Source organism: Dipteris shenzhenensis, chromosome 3, assembly GCF_047967505.1.
Source record: "Dipteris shenzhenensis isolate YYH24624 ecotype China chromosome 3, Dip_SZ_1.0, whole genome shotgun sequence".
Lineage (NCBI taxonomy): Eukaryota > Viridiplantae > Streptophyta > Polypodiopsida > Gleicheniales > Dipteridaceae > Dipteris > Dipteris shenzhenensis.
Window position 1 is genome coordinate 20130777 of NC_141598.1, and position 23457 is coordinate 20154233.

Consider the following 23457-nt stretch of genomic DNA (forward strand, 5'->3'; position numbering starts at 1 on the left):
TCAACAAGATAGGCTTGTGGTCTGATAAGCTTAAAGAAGAGTATGTTACCACTCTTAAAGAAAAATGTCTGTTTAGCAGGTTTTGGGAAATATAGAATCTGTCTAGTCTAGCCTCCCTTCTATAAACTCTCTATTGTTGGTCTAGCACCAAGTAAACTCACTATTGTTACTAACATCAACCATCTGCTAGTGTTCTTTACAATCTTCCCAAGCAAGTAATTCAAATCCTCTAATGCATGTTCGCATTCCCTTCCATCGGTCGGTTTTGTTCTCTACCATATGGAAGTCACCCATTAATATGCAATTGCCATCTGGGCATTGTAGAGATTCCCATAAACCCCTCCTTTCTGAAACTAAATTAGGAGCATAAACATAATGAAAACTTCTTTCACACAACATTGCAGCATTAATCATCTGTTATGAGAAATACAATCCTTGTGGTGGGACAAGATACCTAGAGTTGTGCCCCCTTTGCCAACTTCATGAGTAGTGTAATACCAAATCCTTCTTCTATCTATTACTTTTAGTCTATCTTCAAGAGTAGACCTACTTGCCTTGACTTCTTGCAATGCTAAAAAGAGAGATGATAGTAAATTAGCTCCTAGCCAAAAAGTTAATTCTTCACTCCTACAAGGATCCATCAATCCTCTGACATTGAGAGTCAAGAAAGTCATTGATTTATCTAACATTCTTCTTATGCCCCTTTTTAGCCCTGGGGTTAGGGCTATTCACTAGCACTATGGTTGCTTTGGATTGTTGTCTTCTCTTATGCTGAATTACTGTGAATGCCTTGCCTTGACTAGTGTGTCTTCCTCACTAGCTTTTGCTTCTTCCATTGCATCATCCGTATTAACATCCTCCTCAAATTCTTTGGACCAACCAGCCTCTATGACCATGTTATCATCTTGATAGACAATGTCCCTCTTCTCCAAACTCTCCTCTTGTTCCTTGAGAGATCAAAAAAATTCTTATTGATTGTTTAAGACTATCTGATATCTTTTTCACTCCTTCTATGGCTTTTAGTAGGAGGGTTCTAAGTTTTAGGTACCCACTTTTCAGTGGGAGAGGGCTGGTTGGCAGCATTGGCATATGGCTCCTTTGCTTTGGGTCTCTTTAGAGGACAATTCTTGACCACTGAGTGGACAGTCCACACAGAAAACAAGAATGAGGGAGATTTTTATAAGAAAGAGGTTGCTCCCTAAAAACACTACCATTTTTGTTAAGAATGGTAAGAATTTTAGGCATCGCTTCTGCTACGTCCATTTTAATGCAAAACTGGGGATTTCCTTTGGGATTGATAAGATTTTCTTGCTCTACTCCAAGGACTTCTCCTAGCCCCCACTCCATAAGGAGGGAAGTTGGTTGCATAAATAAAGAGGTAAGTCTGGGAGCTCCACCAAAATAGGAATCTTAGTTGACCTAGGAGTATCAGGGGAAAATTCTTTCAACCGCCACTCAAGATACAAGGGCTGATTCCTAATAGTCCAAAGACCATATTGCATGGCTCCAGAGGCCATTTCTGGTTTTTCAAACAGAAAGACAAAAAAGCCTTTCTTGAGAAATCTTACATTCAAGACATTCATACCTTTCCTAATCCAATTCATCTTGATCCAGGACCCAATGAAAGTGAGAGGGGGCCTTACACCAAGCATGGGTCCTTAGCCAGACCAGAGAGTCTTGAAGCAAATTGTCATCCAAGAAAGCCTTTACTGACTTACCTTCTCCATCTACAGGATTCACTCCATAGGGTATTGTGCTCCATCCTTATCTAGTTGTGCAACATGCTGGGGTTCTATGATGCCCGATGGCGAGAGGTCCTCAATTTCTTCCTCGTCAATTGCAGGTAGCCTTGGGTCTCGTGGAGTCGGCATAGAATAGACTCTATCTCCTCTTTAGTCTTTGCCAAAGGAGCCTCCACTAGTTGAGGGAACTCTGTCGCCAGTTGCAGTTGGTCGACCTCCATTGTCTCTTGTTTGATCGCTTTGCATGGTTCTGCCTTCACTACTTTGGTTGAGTAAATGCTTGGATGCAGAGCTAGCACCGGTGCCTGAGGCTCTTCCTTCACTGCTGCCAGCTGCTTCTCTACGCTAGAGAGACTGCGTGATGTGGGCTTTTGTAGGTCTCTGGCCACCAAGGTCCCCTCTGTACTAAGAGAGCCAGCAAAAGAATTCGATCCTGAGGGGAGGCTAAAGAAGCCACCCCGTGGCTTCTGAGTTGCATGCACATAAGAGGGGCGCACAACTCCTCCTCCTTGTCCTCCTCTTCCATTTTGGGAAACCATTCGAGCTCCATAACACAAGGGTGGCATTTCACATTCCTCAAACTAGTTGGAGACAAGAGCGGGAAAGCAGCGTTCGTCAGCTATGTTGAGGTGGTCTGGGAGCTGAGGCAAGCAAGCGTCGACGTCACTCGAGAAGTTTGACAAGAAGTCAGGCTCAAAAAGGCGCTGAGGTAAGTCAAAGGATATATCCACTGGGTTGAAGGGAGTGGAGGAGTATGGACGAAAAGATTTAGCATCACCCTCAAAACCTCCATCTCCGTTGTCACCATCATCTTGCATCTCCATTTCTTCCCCTCGAGAGATGGATTTATGGGATCACATATTAGATAGGTATTACTTTTTGTGGTCATGTTACAAAATGGGATGTGATTGGAATACCAAATGGTCTACCTGCGTCAGGACCATCATGTGGCTCAAAAAGACACAATCAACTTGGATAGATGATGAGTACAAAAGCAATTTGCACAACCGCCTGTGCATCGGATACTGGAAGACATGGATGCCCTTGAAGGGGATATGATGGTGATCCTTTGCACAACAACCTGTGTTGCACTGTGATTGCCAAAAACCCAATATTCTATTCTGAGACAATGAACATCAAGGTTTAATAAAGTTTCATCAGGGAGCTAATTTAGGACAAATAGGTCGAATTACAGAGAAACCTCGAGGTTGATATTGCTGCAAACTATACTAGAATCATGGACATTTTTAGGGCTTGCTGCTGCAACTCAAATGTCCCTACTAGTGGGTGGTGTGCTAGACATTGTTGCTCCAGGACTAGTTTTATAGGAAGCTCTACCGTGTGATGACTTGCATCATTAGCTTTGTTCCTGTCCATGTGCATTGACTTTTACAACCTTTTTTCCTATCCCTTATTACCACACCACGGCTGATTCACCATGCATCGTGCCCTTCACACCTAATTGTGCCCAGGCTACCCCAAGTTGATATACAGGTGACCTGGTGTGCTTGGCACCTAATTGTGGCTGCACATGAGTGCATATGGATTTTCTCGGGCTACCTTGGGTTGTTGGTGTAAGGGCCTAGGCTAAAGATTTGTAAAATGTACTTGATATCCCTCCCTCATGTGAAAGTTGGATTCAATAAAATTAATATATTTCTATGTTGCTAAAAGGATGCCAGTGATATCAGTATATAAGTCAAACTTCCAGGCAATAATAGTTATCTATCATCCCTATAAGCTAAGATAGGAAGATAGTATACAATAATAGAAATTTAAAAATTGAAATCTTTAAATGCAACAAAGATATTAAACCAAAGACTTGCATACTAACCAATTCTTTCCACCGTACACTCCTTGTATGTTGAATGTTGTTGATTATCATTATCCTCTCTTCAGTTGTTATCCACCACCCATTTATGAACTCAATGCACATCTTCCAATCCCACCAAGTGACATCTTCTCTCACTACTATCAACTCCCCTGTATCCAAATCCTTGCACATAAACCCTAACTGAACCTTTCGTAATTCTTTGTTGACAACCCTAACAACAGCCATATGAGAAGTTGATGAGGCCTCATCAAACATCACCATGACAATATCTCCTACCTCCAACCATGGTGGCACACAACCAGGCCTTCCACTCTGTAATAGGTGGCTATGATATGTGAAGTCATGAATTTCATAAATAATCCACTCACGTTCTGTTCCACATGGCATAAAGAAACACTGTATGGCATATATCACCAACATTCCAAATCCCCAAAGACCTTTCTGAGTACTCATTGTCTGTAAGGACTCTCATTCCCATTGCTTCATTTATTTGAAGTACACTCAAGTCATTACCCGAGTTGAAGTACTGTATAGTGGCAAAGACTTGAAGTTCTCCAAGATGTTCATGAGAGAAAAAGGCACAAAGTCTTGCAGCTTGTAAAATTGAAGATTTTGAAGTGCTATGCAATATGACACTATCTGCAACAGCATACTTTATCTCATTCATAAAAATCTTTGAGTAGAACACTTTGTAGCCCCCACAACTACAGTCTCCCTCCAATAGGTGCTAAGCTCAGCATGCTCCCATGGACTTAGCATCATGACTTTAGGCTTTGATGGACCTACCACCACTCCTTTCTTCTGCATTATGCTTTTACATGGAACTGGAGGCAATGAATCAGCATTTTTGAATAGCTCTATTGCTATCTTTTCGAAAGATGCAACTAGCATGCATTTATTGTGCCATTCCTTGTGCACAACTATTGTACTTTCATCACTGCAAGTGCCTATAGGTAGTTTCACCAACTTATGCATTGCTCGCACAAATTGCTCATCTGGTAGCCATCCATCCTTCTCAGTATATAGCTTATTTTGAACTCTAGTGAATAAGATTCTACTATGATATTGCATGTAGGTCATCTCATTCATGCAATTATTTATACAGATGGAGAGATACCCATAGATACTTCTTTCAAAATCATAACACCATGAATTGTCATGTGATTCATGTCTCAAAACATCATCTAACATCTCAGCATTTCCTATTCAAAGGCAATGAAATGCACATTACAATTTAGTCAAATATTAAGTAGTAGTATTGATTTAAGAGATATGAAGTAATGAAATCTTACCTGCTGCAACATGTTCCAAGGGTGATGAATTTGGTCCCTCCGATTCCTCTTTTATGATACGCCATGCCAATAGAAGCTTGCATGTCACTTCTATATCTTTTAGCTTCCATCCTTCATGTCTAGTATAGCCATAAAATATATGTGCTATATCTATGAGTAGCATTCCAACAAATTTGAGCACGGAAGGTATTTCTTCTATCTTATTCAAGATATATGGAAGACACCACTGTATGAACTTCTGATTCTCTTCAACCTTATACATTCCATAGTGCTTAGTTATGTTCTTAGGCCATCTGGGTGTATGAAACAATCTCAAAAAGTACCCTCATGTTGACATCGAAGTGAGCAAGAAAAAACATGAACTTTTTAATTTACTAGCTCTTGAGAATTGACACTTGTGTATATGTGAAATATGTGAGCAAGAAAAAGACATAGAACCTCTTATTTTACAACTTTAGAACTAACAAAGAAGCTTCGTTTTGAGAAGATATATCATCACTAGTATTGGGCGAGACATATAGGTCCCTACACCCCACTCCCACTAGGTCCCCCTATGCATGAGAAGATACATCATGAGTAGTATTGAAAAGACATATAGGCCCCTTCACCCCAACCCCCTAGGTCCCCTATAACCCTCCTATATCTATACATTAAAATTTTTAATATACCCCTATGTCTTTCAAAAATACCATTCTTGTGCACTCACATGGTTTGGTACATGTTTGAGATGTTCTCCCTGAGCCTGAAGAGCGGGCCATGATTCAACTTTCAAGTAGCACACAGAGATCGACCTCAAGAAGGTGAAGACTGCAAAGAATGAGCATTGTCTCCTTGTTTGCTTTGTAATCAGCTATACTCTTTTCCATTTTGGTTAATTGATTTTCCATCCTTAACTATATCCACCTCATATTCCTTATACTTTTTCCCAAAGTCAAGAATCTTATTTCCTCATGCCATCTTCGTCCTTTAAAGAACCTACTATTAGGAAGTTTGTAAGTCATTCGATTCTCAAGGAAAGATGTAAATTTGTACAAAACTAGCTAATATGTTTTCATTAACCTTCATTCCCTCATAGATATTTTAGATAATTTTTATACACTCTACTCGAGGTAGCAATGCCTTTTATAATTTTACTTTTAAGACATATGACTAGTCTACGCATGTTGCCAACCAAGTACCAAGAAGTTGCAAGAAAAGAAAAGTTTTTCATGTATGCATTAAGCTATACAGATGTTATAGACCAATTTCTGTAGATTGCCACATGATAGATAGATCCCTCAAACTACATACATCACTCATTATTGTTAACATGAATGAAAAACAATCTTGCATCCAAATAACGTGTTGTTCCCACACAAAATTGATGGCTTAAATGGCTTTATGATTCCCATGACCCTATTCAATAATAGCTCAAAATCTTTACTTTTAATATTTTATAAAAAAGGAAAGGGCATACTATTAAACAAAAAGGCATACTATTAAAAACATCTTATAATTTAGGCGCAATAGCCCCATGAGTGTCAAATTATTGACTTCTTTGCTCCCTTTGCAATTGGAGTGATGTGTATCTTCTCTACTACAATTGGAATGATGCTCTCTTCTTCACTACTCATGGGCATTTTCCCATGTTGCTAGCTTGTGGCTTTTATAACCAATCATTCTAGATGTACCATGCCTTCACAATTTAGGCCTTCTCCCAACCACCACGTCATCTTTTTTTGCCTCTTTATGATGACCCCCCCCCTTTCCACAAACTCTCTCTCTCCCTCTCTCTCTCTCTCTCTCTCTCGCTCTCTCTCTCTCTCTCTCTTTTCCTACAAATAGTCCTACGCACCTCTGTAGCTATAAGTAGACGATTCTAAATAGGTGTCTACGTCACATTAATCCTACCCCTACCTCATGTCACCTTTGAGTATATCCATGCAGAAATGCACATTAGGGTGAGGGGAGATGAGGAGTGGTGAAAATCATCATTAAGTAGAAGTAAGGAGATGAAGGGAGGAGATTGTAACCATTGTGGAAGAGGAGAGACACAAAGTAATAAAATAAAAGTGTTAAAAGTTATGCTCGAGGCTAACAAGGTCAAGAAAAATGCAATCGAACAGGGAGGATCAAAGAACAATCACACGCAACAAACTTTGGAGTCTGGCGAATGAGCTTGTTCTGATGCTACGCGCATGATCGGCTTTCAAGACATCGGGAAGCCGGCTTTTCGAAGTGTTTGCCATGTTTGTAGAACTTTATGGAAACTCTCACGCAGGGCCTTCAACCAATTTTTCATCAGCCTCACCTTGATCTGATTGCTCAGTGCCGCCATGAATATTCGCGGAGCCTTGACCATCCACTCGCTCTCGGGTATCGCCAGTGGCAATCCCAGTTCCATCCCTGTTTTGTTTATCTGCCTGCATCTCGGGGCTGTGATCGATTGCAGGTATTGTTGCAAAGCGCGGAAAATTCACCTGTTCGGGATCTATATTGTGCACACGGGCACTGCTTGTCGCATTCGTTGCCTGGTTTGCGTCTGATTTGGTATGGGCAATAACCTTGGCCGAGTCCTCATATTCATCAACCATTTCCGCTCTATTTCTGAGCACTGGCGGGAGATTATAGTGGGCTTCCTCAGTTCGAATGGGCTCTTCTTCAACATCATTGGCTTCCTCTTCAGAAATATCCGAGAGCTTGTGTCTAGTCGGGCAAGCGGTGTCGTCATCGACGGAGTATTGGTCTGCCTGCTCATTCAAGGCAGCCACATTATCATCGGAATCGTATGATTCTTGCACGGCTTTCCAGTCGGCTGCGCGCTCTCTTTTTTTACTTCTACAAAAGCAGAAACAAGTTAGGCAGGGGGTCCGGATGAGTCCCTTCATCTTTCAGTTGAATCCAGCTAAGTTCCAGGCATCATGATCACGGTATGTTTACGGCCGTTAGCCACAAAACCCAGTTAGTGTTCGCGTCTTGAGAGTTCAGCTGGTGTTCGTCTGGGTCTTCTCTAGTAAAGCGCACTCCTTACGTCGTCAGTGGTTGTAGAATTCGTCTAAGGTACTAACAGCCTTTCTCGTTGAAGCCAAAACGGCATTCCTCCATGTGAAATGCATTTTGAAGTTCGGTAGTAAAAGGGACGCAACGGTTCGTCTCATCACGCTTCCCAATCTAATCATATTAGAAAGCCCTCTCATCATGCTTTCGGAAACTAATCAACTAATTACCATACGTCGTTCGTCCTACTTACATGGGTCTTTGAGTTTAATGGGTCTTTGAAACTCAAACGACCACATCCACCGGAAACATGTTTTTACTTTATTAAATTGAAGACAATGGCTTTGAAAAATTATGATGTGACACCAATGAAGGACGGAGAGGGAATTTAAATTGTGTTTGTGCGTTGGCTATGAGATCAAATGGGCTATTGGTTGAGTGCTCTCAGATTAAGTGAGTGAGCAATATGCATAGCCTGAGCTTTCGATGGGGGCATTTGAACATCATGAGGTAACGCTGGACAACTAGATTGTGCTTGATGTTCAATGCGAGCACACCCTGCATGATGTTAAATGCGAGCACACCCTCCATGGATTGGGTAGCCCGTTCTGGTTGATATAGCATGGGCTGCTCGTATCCTAATATATGAACAACTTATCAAGTAAGCATCATTTGTCAAAAAGGCCAATCACATTGTTGTCTTAACATTTATGGAGACCTCAATGATGCTTAGCAGCTACATGTGTAACAGCTTTGCTTATAGGACTTGTCTTATGTACTCTCGCTTGCAACTGACCACATATTTATGTCGTGCCCTACTATTCTAACATGACGTACAATAGAACCACTGCCAAACATGAAAATGTTTCCTAAGGACGATGATGGAGGGATGGGCTATAAAGCACATAGATTAAGCTATAAAGCACATAAATCGTGCTTGAAAAAAGACACACACAAACAAAAAGTTTGAAAGTCTTGCTTGAAAGCACAGAGTTTATGCTACGAAGGTCAAAACCTGCTACCTACATTTATCTAGCAAATTTGTTGAGAATATTGCCTAGGACTAAAATTTTGTTATAAGCTTTGATTGTTTGTTATTGTAATCAAGAATACAACATAGTAAATAGCTATTGCTAAATATCATAAAGAAACAAGGGATAGGAAAAGATTTAGGAGTAGGAATATTGACTTTGCCATAATACTCTTACAAGCTTGGATAATAAAGCCATAAAGGCCACACATAACGACATGCAGAGATGGAGTTAAATTCTTAATTGAGCTACATGAACTCCCATACTTAAAATGAATCCATAACTGGAGGATACATAATGTTTGTAGTAGCTATGTGCAAGGAGACATGGTAGCTCATCTTATATTATGTTAACACAAAAAATAAAGCCTAAAAAAGCATTATGTATCTCTCTTTGTAGAGATTTACAATATATAAACCATGACACATACCCAAATCAAAAGAAATCATGGGATTGTAAAAGACCTTGCATAAAAAAAGAAGGATGCAAGAAACAAGGAAATTTACCAGCATAAAAAAGGAAGGATGCAAGAAATAAGGAAATTTACCAAAACAACTGATCTTTTTCCACCCATGTCGCATTTCATCCATGGGAAATAAGGAAATTTACCAAAACAATTAATCTTTTTCCACCCATGTCGCATTTCATCCATGGGAAATTTCTAATAGGATCATGAATTTGAATAAGAAGAAATATTTAAGAGTAGAATCGGACTATTGTCTCTCTTTAAAGGAGAATTATGGATTTCAAGACTAGGGACCTACCTTACCTTGTGCAACAGCAGCTTAAGCAGTAAGGACACATACACATAGTCATACCTTTAGTGACGAAAAGAAAAAAATAAATTATGCATCAAAACTCAACTCCATTATTATGTGTTGAATGTCTATCCTTTCAAAGATTTCCTAAGGTGTTCAAAGTTTTCACCAATGATCTAGCATCATTAACATTAGGAATCGAAAAGCATCTCCAAAATATCCTCATACGCTTCATGTGGCGCATAACAATATGGTGCTTTTGTCAAATTTCTCTTTTGTAGCATCTGCAAGGACAAGGTAACCTCTGGCTTATGTCATAGAGATGCTCACGCAAAATTACACAGTACTGCATGGTCGTAAGCTTGATACTTGCTACATGTTAGATGCATGTGCTATGTACTCAAACATCACCGATCAAATATTTGCAATGTGATGAGGGAGGGCAAGCCCAATCCTCCTCAAGTGAATAGAGTTGATTGCAGGAGGGCCAAGGTGGATATTCAAGACAAATCAGAGAACTCAGACAACCAACGGAAGGCATCACACGAGTATGTAAATGGAACAAAGGTACTTCACATCTTGAGTGTAGTGGCAAGAAAGGAATGGATGCGTGGTTGCTAAGTATATATTTGCTCTATATTTGTGTGCTACATTTAGTTTGGTTTGAATACATTATTTTGCTCATGGCACTTCATCTAATGTTTTTAATTTGGGTGCACAAGTATTTTGGAGTTGGCCAAATGTGTACAGAGGAGTATAGATATGCATATTAGCCTTGGTAGCTAGGCTCTCTTCAAGAAGTTGGACCATGTGGGAGCACTTGTCAATTGTGGGGAGCCACCATGTAAGTCTTTGATACTCCTTGTTCTCAATCATGCTTGAACTTTCCTTTTTACAATCAAGATTTAGTTATATTTTCTAAATTGTTTCACGCAACATTCCTAGGGCACTGCCGCCCTGAGCGAGGACATAAGCAAGGACAAAGAGGGAGGAGATGGGGGACCGGAGGGTGCAAGAGGTGAGACTGGTGGAGATCAATAGGAGGAGGATGAAGATGAGGAGGATGATCAATATTTTAGCTTAGATTTAGCTATCCTTCCTATTTTTTCCATTTGTACCTCTCATTGCTTTTTGAATTATCCTCTTCAAAAGGAAACGTTTGTAATAATAAATTATGTGAGAGTTTCAAGCAATTTTGCAATTTTTTAGCTTGGATGGCATGCATTCATTTTTATATTACAATGTAATAAAATATATATAGTGGGGCAGAGTCAAGCTAAAACAAGCCCCATTCTTCTCCAAAAGTAACTTTTTTTGAAAACACAACATTGGGGCCCAACGGCCATATTGACGCTATGAAATACTATCATATTTTATTAGGGTTGATGTTGATACTGACGTGCATATTTTGACAGACATACCAATGGCCGTACTAATGTTTTTGCAAATAGTAACAAAAAAATTCCTACACATTTTTCATCGAAATATGTGTCAAAAACTAGCCAATACCCTATAGTGAAAGAAACCATGAATGTTCCAAAGTTATGGAAAGCAGGCATTCATAGCAATCATGATGTTCATCATGGTACAAGAGGGCCAAATAATGAGGTCAAATTGTAACTTGGTGGCCCAAAATAACATCTTAGTTTCAATTCAAACAACATTAGACAAGGGTTGTATGCACTTTTGCAATTCTAGATTGGTGTGTTTTAGTTAGGAAAAGTGGCATGCCCCATGACATTAGTCATTTTAGGAGTAGACCATTCATCTTAAGAACCATTATTTTTCTTATAGAAGTCAGAGGTTTTGATGAGGGATTCTTTTCATCTGTTCTTGCAAGATTGTCCTTAATTGTATCTCTTAGTCTCCAAGGGACCTCCTCTTGCACAACCTCCATGACAGATTCATTGGTGAGGATGCCATGCAAGACCTCATCCATGATGTTGATATACTGACTTTCCAAAGGAGATTTGTGCACCACATCGACCTTGGCATCCTCCATTGAATCCTTTGGATCAAAACCATCCATGCCAGTTTGCTTTGATATAGACACATTGGTCAGATCACCTACTACTTGTAGATCAACTAGCTATATACCAACCTTGGCATCCTCCTATTAACCCTTTGGTTCAAAACTATCCATCCTAATGTGATTTGATATAGGAACATCAAACATATCACCCTATGTTTATAGATCAATTGGTTGTGCATTTGCTAAAGGCCCAACACCTTTGGCATCCTCTGAGTAGGAATTTGATGACAATTAGATCTACTTGAGCTTGTGTTAATTGTGTTCCTTTGCCTAATACTTTTCAGTATTCCCATTGTACAAGAGATACATTTGTTCTTCCTACATGTCAATAAATAACTAAAGATCATCATACCTAAAATGTTGTAAATACAAGGCAAATAATCAAGTAAAACAGAGGAGATGAGACAAGAAGGGAATTCATTCACATTGATCATAAATATCATTAAAAAGGAGGGATTCCCCTTACAAAGTTTGGCATACATGCCAACTCACACACACATCTATGTTTCCATTATTTCCATTCATCTTCTTTGAGGCACCACTTTATGTTTATCTTATAAGATGACACAGGGAGGTGTTATCTTTCCCATTTGACACCATATTCAAGTCTAACTTGTGCCAGAATTAAGAGGGCTTTCCCCAACCTACACATCAATACCTATCCACTTCCCCTTATCAGGAACACCTTTATGTTTATGTATTATAGCTTACACAGGGGGGGCATTCTCCTCCTCATTTGACACCTAATTTAAGAGTAACTTCTTAGGTGACTTTGATTTTTTAGAAAATTTGCGAGGAGTTTTTTCCTTGATTTGTTAAGAGATGTATGAGGAGACTTGCCCTTTGATTTTTTGGGAGAGTCATGAGGAGTTGCCACATTTTCCACATTAGCGACTCTCCATTCAACATCATTACATGTTCCTTTCCACCTAGGAGTTTCCACTCTACTAGTAGGAGACAAAGGGGGAGGTCTTTCACTAGTGGGTATGGGTTTCCCCAAAACTTAGACATGTCTTTCTTGACTTATCTGCCTTCTCACTGGATGTTTTCCCTTCTTTGCTACTACCACCTAGACTAGCTTTTGAGAAACCATATACCGGTTGCATGTCATCTTTATAGTCACTTGCATGTCAGACCTGACCTAGTATCAGGAAAAATGTTGCAAAAGGTATCAAACATAGGGCAAAAGAATTAGTAGACCCAAAACTTTCAGTTTGGATGATAATAAATTAAGGAGACCAAGTCCTAAACATAAAAAGGACACAGCACAAAGTAAACAATATTGTTTGTAACTATCCTCTTCCTCTTAGGAGGCATCCTGTTGCATTTACATAGAAGGTAACACAAGGTCTCATCATCTAATACCAAATTTTTGGCTGACTTCAATGGAGACTTGCCCTTTTATTTTCTAGGAGAGTTGGTGGGAGTTTTCCCCAACCTCCACATTAATATCTTCCCATTCAAGATCAAACTGTGTTCCTTTCTACCTTGGAGTGTCAACTTTGCTATCCTTAGTTAAAGGAGATGGTGTACCTACCTTTGTTGATTCTTTGTCTTCTCACTTGATGCTTCTGATATGGATCATCCACATACATAAACATATAATAATGTATGTGCACTAAATAATGTCTTCTTACTCGTGTTTGGAGTAGCTTCCTAAATCATACCCAACACCCTCTTGGCTTCATTCAAGGATTCCCTTATTACAGCCACTCATCATAGACATGTGTATCCTATGGCACATGTGCAAAGAACACATGAAGTGATACACATGATGACAAGGCAAGGAAAAGAAAATGCAAACACATCAATCATCCACAACAACTTAATAGTCTCCTACAAAAATCTCATCACACACAACAACAAATGGTGAGAATGGAAGTGGATGAGTAGAATGAGGCCGACCAAGCTTAGCCCAACTCTTCACCAAGAAACAAAATTCATGGAACTAGTTGTGCTCAATGTACAACTGCTTGTGTTCAACCACAACAACACAAAGCAACTATAGATGCCCAAAATAGTAGGCGCATCTATAGGCACTGCTAGAATAGCAAAAATATGGGCACGTCTAATAGCGTATCTATTAGCGCGTCTATTAGCGCATCTGCACTGTGACTTAGACGCGAATTTAGATGCAGATTTAGATGCAAAATAGAGAATACAAAAAGTGAAATTTTGGTGCAGGTTGATAAATGTACATCACTGCTTTCCTAACATTGCCCATGATTACCAAAGCATGTAATTTTAACAAAAATATCAATGCTTTTTGGCAAACTCACATATACAAAAATAAAGTGAGGTGAGGAGAATGAGAAAATATGTAAAATAGTTTTGCCAATATCAATGATGGGCTACGGTTCAATCTTATCCTCAATGAGATCAACCCTTGCCAAACTATCTACTTCAAAATCCAAACCAGTGTTGAGATCTACATATACATTCAACCCACTACTACTTGTGCTACTCATGTGCTCATCAAAATTAGCATCACCAATGGTAGGCTCGTCCTCACGGTTAATGGCCTCAATATCTGTATCTCCCATCTCATAACCATCCTCCTCTCTCGTATCACGGTCATCATCACCTCCATGACCATGATCATCCTCCATACGCTCCATATTAGTAAATGTACTATACATCACTTTGGAATAGGTATGACATGCCACCACCTATTATTATCCACCATTGGTTGATAGACAACCTAACTCAAACATAAATACAATCATGTTATTTTCCTTGCATCGAAGGTATCAAATATTTAAAAGTGAGTATTTTTATATGTGTGTACAATACCTGTTCACATTGTTGCGGTAGTACTAGTGTGTCCTTCTTACTTGCCAAAACTTTGTGGAGTCAATAGTTACAAAGCCACTTGCATGGCATTTGATTGTTGCATTAGGGCCTCTTTCCACCACGTCCTTAAACCAATTTACATCCAAAACATACACAAAGAAGCATCGAAAGTCAAGCTTAATAATATCTTGGATTATGCCACAATAATCATCCATGGCTCCATTGGCTCCCTCAAAGCTAGCAATGACGCCGCAATCTTGTGTGTTTCTCTTATCATCAATCCATTGGGTTTGAAAATGCTTGCCCTCACACCATATAGCATTGAACATAGTACACTACACCAAGACAAAATCAATTAAATAAGCAATCTAAATTGTTGAAAGCTCCTAACTTATGCATAACATTCTATGTACCGACCTTGCTCATGCATCCCCTAGCAAACTCCCATTCTTCCATTGTGATATGCATCCCCTCATCTCTCTCTGCTCTCTCCATTTCGTCAAGTAGCCAATCCACATGAATATCCTTTGGAAGTGCTCTTAGATGTTGAGGATATGGCACACGAGATCCATGGTGTGTACGAAAGAGGGCCCTTTCTCCTTGTCTTCTCGCCTTTGCATCCTTGTCTCTTGTCACCCATCTTTTCATCACATTACTATTAAGCATGCAATAGAGTTTGATATTATTAAACAACTCCGTGTCTAATACTTTGTTGCGTCCTTTCCCTTGAGGCACAATAGAGGTCATCCTTAGGTCTTCATCATCTCTCCATAGTTGTGGAAGAGAGCTATCCACATCAACAAGAAACTCAGAAATATATACAAGTGACTCTTGTACCAACCAACCCTCGGCCATGCTACCTTCGGGTCTTGCATTTTGTCTCACGAAACCCTTCAAGGTCTTCATGAAGTGCTCGAGGAAGAACAACGATCGTGCATGTACAGTACTGCATATAGCAATCTCATCCACCAAATGCACTATGAGATGTAGTTGGCTTGTGAGAATAGGACATGGAAATGTCTCCTCCACTAAACAAACCACCTCCACTGACATAACTCGAGCATTCTCAAGCGTGGTGGGATCTATTTCCTTTGAGCTCACATACCTAGAAAGGAAAAAGTATGTCATATTAGCAATATGAACACCTTGCATGGAGCATTGATACGCTTCACATTTTGTATCCTGTAAAGTACAATCCTTCACGTTTTTTGATGCACTATGAGAAATGCTAGTAGGTAGTATGAACTAAACACACGAGGAATGGTTGATAGTTGCTTCTAATTCACTCACAAATTTGGAAGGAAAAAGATATTATGCACATAAAATACTTACTTGGAGCATCTTGTGCCAATCATGAGATTTCAAGCCATATAATTGCTCTACACCTCTTTTCTTGCTCTTTGTGAAGGCCCCCTTCAAACACTCAATGCATCCAGTGGGAGTACAAATTGTAGTGATAGCTCGCTTCACCGTGCCACCATCTCTAGCTTTGATAACCTCCATGGTGCATGAGGTAAAAATACACGCCCATTTGGCCTCTCTTATGGCCAAGCTTCACGCATCTTCCCTATGGTGCATAGATCCTCCCTTATGCCTATGGAATCTCGTGTCCCATTCAAATGTTCCCAAATGGTAGATGCCACATTCTTGAAGATATGCATGGGATCAAGCAAGTGATTGATCTTGAGGTGGGACCAATATGGTAAACGATAAAAGATGGAGTATCTAAACAAAAGTTGGTGTTAGCGGGCAATCTTTATTTCCATTCAATATAGCACATAATAGTTTACAAACCCTTATCGGCTCATGCCAAGTGGTGGAGGAGTCGTGGATTCGTCCCAAATTCTCATCCAATCTCCTGCAGTGAGTGACTGTGGAGGGACTTCATTCCAAGGGGCGACAGATCTAGGCTGACCAGGTGGGAGAAATCGATGGTGATCCTCATAGATGACCTTATTCAATGCATCTGCCCATGAGGCAACTAGCAAAGGACCACAAATAGGACATGCATGGTAACTCGATGTATTGAGACCTGAACATTAGATGCAATTAAGAGTTCAAGGTGGGTTTAGGGTGCCACATCGATTGCCTACTCATAATTAAAAGTGCAATGCTTACCTGAACACTCGCCATTGCCTGGGAAGTCATGCATCGTCCACATCAAGACTACTTTTGCAATTGAAGTCTTGTGATGAGGGAGGCCTGCTCACATCATGCACCTCGATACCTCTCCAAAGTATCTCTAGCTCGTCAATCAAAGGCTCCAAATAAACATCAAGATTTTTGACTTTATGTTTCCCTGGAATTAGAAGGGATAACATAACATGTCCTTTCTTAATCGCCATAGAGGGTGGAAGATTATAATTCACCAATATCACTGGCCATACACTATAAGGGGTGCTTATGTGGTCCACGAAATAGAACGCAATCGTTGACGCATGCATGGATGCACTTGTAATCTAATCCTCCAACAGAGGTCACATGTTGCCTTGCCATATCTCTTGAGGTCGATAATTTATTCTCCCTTGGAAGCATTTTACACAATAGCCTACACGTGAAGACCATAAATCAGAAAAAGCATTCGAGTAATTGAGCCACTAGCATAATTCACCATGTTTGCAAAATAGACTTTAAAGCTTACTTGAGTAATGCATTCAAACTTGCATTGCTCCATCCATAGATGGTCTGCAAGTTTAGTAACTCAAGGGAGGCACGTAGAACAGAGAATGTGCACCGCTCAAACAATGGACTTGATGTTGTGGTAAAAAGATCATCCTACTCCATGCTATCATCCCTACCTGAGGATTGATGGACATATATATCCCACACCATATCATCAAACACGGCCTCATGAGGTAATGGCGGAGGGCTACTATCACCATCACTCCATGCATCCGTAACGGTCCCGCTTGAAGATCCCACCTCATATCGCCGATGCTTCGCCTCCTCATGATGAGCATAGGGCAACATATGCAGGTGTGGCACTGCATCCTGTATCAAATTAAAACGGGATCATAACTCAAACACATGAATACCCATATGTATCTCAATCAACCTTAACTCTTTAACACTTACCATGTTTACGGTCACATCCCATTCTCCATACTTTGAGACGTGATTGAGTGTAATTCTGCATGCACAATATATGTTTCCTCGACATCGATCACACATACATTTGATTTTTTGCTCCAACCACATTTTGTGATGGCGGTATGGAGGGATTCATCCTCACTGGAGCTACTTGTTGAAGATGAAGACATCCTACATATAAACAACCCAAAAAATTTATTCTTGGATGAGTTGTAAATGTCAAAACTCTGTGGAGCATCTAAAAGCATGTCTAACAGTGCATTTGTACTGTGGAGTGCGTCTATAGGCACGTTTAAAACGTACTTTAGATGCATTAATAGACGCACTTTTAGATGCGCAAATAGACGCATAGACTGCGAGCTGATTTTCAAACCTACTTTTAGCGCGCTTTCTTTTCTTCACATACTTTTAACATCACGCGGCTTGCTTTCCTATTAACAGACATAGCTCCGAGCATCCACACTTATCTCCAAGCACCCACACTCATCTCCAATCTTACATAATCATCCCCAAGGACACAAGAGAAGAGGGTGAACAAGGAGAAGAAGAAAGAGAAGTAGAGGGTGAACAAGGAAGAGAAGAAAGAGAAGCAACTTTGAAGAAGGACAAGAACCTTCCATACCTTTATCCAAGGTAAGTCTCTTGATGGTTGATCTTCTTTGGAAGTTGCTCTCTTTGGATTCGTCCTTTGTCGTATGTAGGTCGAACGGATGTTTTTTGTACTAGTGTGGTCGGGCACATGTCCTTTTCAAGTTCTTAGAAAAAGGCATCTGTCGGAGCGCATTTATAGATGCGTCTAACAATGCATCTATGGATGCGTATGTTTGGGAAAACATACAGTCATGCCTATAGACGTGCTGTTAGACACACCTATAGACGCGCTCCGATAGTATTTGTTGTGTTTTCCTTCTCTTTCCCCTTTCTTTTCCTTCTCTTTTCCTTCCCCTTTCCCTTCCCCTGCCACTTCCACTTCCAAGAAAAGGATTGCATATTGAATGATGGAAATAAGTGATTGCATGAATGAAGAAAGGGATTGCATGAATGATGGAAAGGGATTGCACTGCCATTTCCCTAGAGGATTTGCACTCATCTTCACCATTTGGCAAGCCAAGCATGCAGTCTATAAGATGGCTTTGTCTTATTGCTGACTCTTACCTCTTATAAAATGGAAATTTGTGTTTGTGAGACTAGGGGTCAGCACTAAATAACAAGAAATATTTGTTCCATTGACATTTCTTTTATCAATCTTTCATGAAGATTCATATTTCGTGGAGACAAGTCCATAGTATCAAAGCATAGTATGTGGAGACTAAGATTCATATTTTGTGGAGACTAAGTCCATAGTATCAAAGCAATGGAGGAAGATGCTCTGAGATACTTAGCTTTTCAACAAAATTTCCCCTCTCTTATGCCTCCCTTATCGACCACCCCTTATTCCCTACTTTAATCCTATCCCTTACTTCCCTCCATTAATAAAATAAAAATAACAAACATAGGATACAATAGAAAATAAAAATACCAAACTAAGTCTATAGTATCGATAAAAATAAAATACCAAGTATCCTAAGTTTGGTATTTTTAATCCTAGATTTGGTTGAAGAGAAAATAAAAATATCAAACTTAAGAAGAGCATGAGTTAAAACATGGTCATATTTCGTGGAGACTAAGTCCATAGTATTGATAAAAATAGAAATACCAAGTATCCTAAGTTTGGTATTTTTAATCCTAAGTTTGGTTCAAGAGAAATTAAAAATACCAAACTTAGGAAGAGAATAAGTGCACATACGTTCACAATTCTGCACCAGCTTTTCCCCATTCTGCACTGCCTTTTCCCCACAAGATTCACACTCATCTTCACCATTTGGCCTGCAGTTTGTAAGCTGGCTTTGTCTTATTTCTTACTCTTCCCTCTTATAAAAAATGGAAATTTGTGTCTGCGAGACTAGGGGTCAGTACTAAATAGCAAGAAATATTCGTTCCATCAACATTTCTTTTATCAATCTTTCATGAAGATTCATATTTCGTGGAGACTAAGTCCACAGTATCGAAGAAATGGAGGAAGATGCTTTGAGATACTTAGCTTTTCAACAAATTTTCCCCTCCCTTACCCCCACTTTAAGCCGCCTTCCTTATCGACCATTCCTTATTCCCTACTTTCAATCCTATCTAGGGTACTTCCCTCCATTAATCCCCTCCCTTATCCACCACTTACTCCCCTTTCTGACACCCTCCCTTACTTTCCTCCATTAGTCTTCACCCCCCTCCCCCCTTATGATCTCCTTGTTCCTTGAAGTAATAATTTACCTCTCCTTATCCCCCGTTCAAAAGGTATATAATCTGGGTTAATTAACCTATCAGACCTCTCTAAGGATATAGAGCTATGAGAGTAGATAATGTACTTCCAAAGAGAGAAATTGATTTCAAGAGGCATTGTCTCTTTGAGATTACGATTACCAGATGTGTAGACCTATTGTGAATTTGAAAATGAAGGATATAACGGCATTTTATATCATTATGGATTGTTCCTTTTCGACACTGAATAGAAAGTGGAGTGCCTTGTCTTCTTTATAAAGGGAACAAATATTTATTGGTGAGGGTTTCTCTCTATAGGTCCAGGTCAGTTTAAGGTGGGCATCCTTCAAGAATTACAAAGGGATCTCAGTGAAGCTTCCTCACTACCAATGACCCCATGGCTTCCTTACCAGTGACTGCGTACGTCATCCCTTTCTTTTCACTCCATGCTTGGTGTGTTCTTTTAACATTCTCTTGCCTATTTCTCAACTTCTTCAATGATAGGATTCAAGACGTAGAGAAAAAATGATTTGCTTAAAACCAACCTATTTTGGATATGATATTAGCAAATTGCAGACACCTCCCATTGATTTATTCAATGTGAGCAACCTACGTTGGGAGCTTTTGAATACCTTGGCTCTTGATACAAGGTTTTTCACATAGGATACATCAAAATGGATCATGTTGATGACTTCAAAGAGGGAGAGAGCCAAAACTCTATGTTCCCTAAAAGCTTTCGTATCCAAAAGAAGGAACATAGAGAGGATGGGCCCCTCAGAAAGTCAAAAGACGATTCTTGGTTGCTTTAAAAAATGTAAGCTCTTATCAATTTGTTTTGCTTTTGATCCCTCATTGTTAATATGGCCTCCCTCATTGCACTATGTATGTGGTGTAGGTATTGGTGCTCGTTCAGTCCCTTAGATGCTAGAAATGCTCCAATACTCCCTCAGGATCCCAACAAAGTACCAAATTCTAGAAAAGGATCTAGGCCTCATGCAACGGATGGGTAGAATGCAATAGGCTACCAATACCATTTTGTGGTAAAGTAGTTGTACCAGTGGGTTGACATAGCATGCATTTCATACATTCACATGCACCACACAAACTTGAATGACAAAATTTGTCATGGGAGTTATTTGGATATTATAAGTGATCCCAATCATGCTTTGCCCTATGGCTATCCTTGGATAGGTGTGAGATTGTGATGGTTGTACACGCACTATGTGACTCTTGCTGCACATATTTTGATACAGAGATGGCTGACTCCGAAGGTCGTAGAGCTGAATGCTTTCTTTGTAGTTGTTGGTTATGATCCTTGGTTTGCAGTACATGCAAGTGTTGTGGATGGGATTTTTTGGGGTTGTGCCTATTGCAGACGTAGAAACGTAGGACATTTGGGTGGTATTTTTCTTGAAGTGCATGCTTGCGCCTGTGTCCTCAGGCTTCAGCGGTCTGGTGTGTAGAGGAGAACGAAGCATGCGTGTGTGCCGTGTGGGGTTCGGTGATTTGTTGTGTTGAGGAGAAGAAGTTCATGCTTGCACCTATGTGCTCGAGGTTCGGTGGTCTGCTGTGTAGAGGAGAATGAAGCATGTGCGTGTGGCCTGGGGTTTGGTGGTTTGCTGCATTGAGGAGAATGGATTGGCAAGTGGTTGCGTATGTGTCTTGGGGGTTCAATGATATGTTGTGTAGAGAAGACATGAGTATCTAAGCATGCCCGTGTCCCGAGGGTTCTGTGCTTTGTTGTGTAGAGGAGAATAGAGTGGTGAGTGGTGTTCGTTGTGTATGTTAGGATACTCCATGACGTTTAGGAAGAATTTTAGCTTAGTATTATGCTACTCCATGACGAGACGGGACTACTTAGCATGTTCAAGCGACATGTTTCTTGTAGCAGTATAGTTTGTAAGGTCCTTAGTTGCAGCATTAGCTTTGTTGTGTGGGTTTGATCGTAGGGATTTAAGCTGTATGGTTGGGTTTTGATGATGCTGGTTTGCTAACAGCGTTGGTAAGGCCTTAGAAGGAAGTAAGTGTCATTTGACAGTCAATGGCACTGTGGCTTAACAGTTAGTGACACATCATGTTTTGTTGTATATTGCCTGCTTGTTTTATTGCAATATGTGTGACTGTCTCCAAGTTTGTGAATGTTTGAATGGCATATAGGTTATATAGCCCCCCACATCCCGATTTCACTAATCAAAATAAAAGACAAACAAAATTGTTATGAATCAATAAAATAATGCTATCATTTCCTGCAATATTTGTAAATGAATTTAATGTTTTGGCGTATATTTTGTGCTTGCTTTATTGCATTATGTGTGACTGAGTGTCCAAGTTTGTGAATGTTTGAATGGCGTATAGGTTATATAGCCCCCCACATCTCGATTTCGCTAATCAAATTAAAAGACAAACAAAATTGTTATGAGTCAGTAAAAGAATGTTATCATCTTTTGCAATATTTATAAATGAATTTAAAGAGGAAATAAGCCCTATTCCCCCACATTTCTTTTTTCCTATAATCAAACTAAAAGATAAAAAATAAAGTGTTGTGGTTTGCTGGAAAAAATGGTATCAATTGCTACATTGTTATTAAATGGATTTAAAGAGAAGATAACTACGTCATAAAAGAAAAAATATATACGAAAACATTGTAGCAATAGGAACTACTTCTCCATGTATTAATATATTTGTATATATGTTAGGTCCTTTTGATTTGAGTTAAATCAAAACCTCCAATGTTGCAATTCTCTATTCATACTATTATTTCACTTTAACAAACAACTAAGACAAAAACATATCATTGTCAACTCTAACACATTTAAGTTTGTTGAAATAGATGTTGTGCACCCTCAAACAAAGAGAGATAGTGCTCTTCCAACTAGTATCTCTCCTTTGAGTGTACATGTTGTGATTCCATCCCTTGTAGGTGGTGTTGCTTCTCTCTTAAGTTCCTCACCACCACCTACTGTGAAAACAACTGTGGCTACAAAGCGTTGTCCAAAAAGAAAGGTAGATGAAGTAGATTCTCTTGATGAAAGCAAGGAAAAACTGGTAGAGGTAAAAGAAGAGTACCTGCCTTGTGTAGGCAATGTGAATGTGCCTGCTTTGATGAAGCACACAACTGGTGTGGCCCTGAAATAGAGCCAGTTGTCAAAGTTGTCCAGTTTTTGAAATCGATCTTACAATCAAGAATTGTATTTTTGATGGGAAGGTGTTGAATAAGGAACCTACATGTTTTCAAATGTAAACTATCAAAGATGTTTGAAAGTTGATCTAGTTGATAGGGTCACGGCCTAGGTTTCATAACCTTGCATATTGACGAGCTCTTTTATGGAGAGTTTGTGAAGTTGTTGAACATAGGTGACTATATTAGGTTAACCAACTTCTCCATTTTGTTTTAGAAACCCTAGGAATGATGGAGGGACTACCGACTACAGCATTGCCTTTGACCCCTCTACTAGAGTCGAAAGGATAGAACCATTTGCTGTGGTGCCAGAAATTTGTCCCCAGGGAACCATCTACCAATACAAGGAGAGATGTAGGAATCTAGTAAATAAGGGTGAGGGGCGCCTGCTACCTTTTGCAACTCTTGCCGAGCTGATTGTGGGAGATGGTGACCTGCC

The 23457-nt window shown here is 39.8% G+C and overlaps 1 protein-coding gene across 1 annotated transcript; it reads right to left on the reverse strand.

Annotated features, from left to right (window-relative positions):
• Window positions 1–3940: 3940 nt before the first annotated feature.
• LOC147903491 (uncharacterized) lies at window positions 3941–5031 on the reverse strand. The gene is made up of 3 exons (XM_087371840.1): window positions 4869–5031; window positions 4263–4778; window positions 3941–4215 (listed from the first exon to the last, which is right to left on the reverse strand). Exons 1-3 carry the CDS (start codon window positions 5029–5031, stop codon window positions 3941–3943), a joined length of 954 nt encoding a protein of 317 aa, XP_087227966.1.
• Between the last annotated feature and the right edge of the window lie 18426 nt (window positions 5032–23457).

What these genes read in the sequence shown, in the direction of transcription:
- LOC147903491 (XM_087371840.1), bottom strand. Translation starts at nt 5,031, where the DNA reads ATGCTACTCATAGATATAGCACATATATTTTATGGCTATACTAGACAT. An exon ending in CTTGGAACATGTTGCAGCAG is followed by an intron (nt 4,779 to 4,868) that starts GTAAGATTTCAT and finishes GCCTTTGAATAG; the next exon opens with GAAATGCTGAGATGTTAGAT. An exon ending in AGTTGTGGGGGCTACAAAGT is followed by an intron (nt 4,216 to 4,262) that starts GTTCTACTCAAA and finishes ATGCTGTTGCAG; the next exon opens with ATAGTGTCATATTGCATAGC.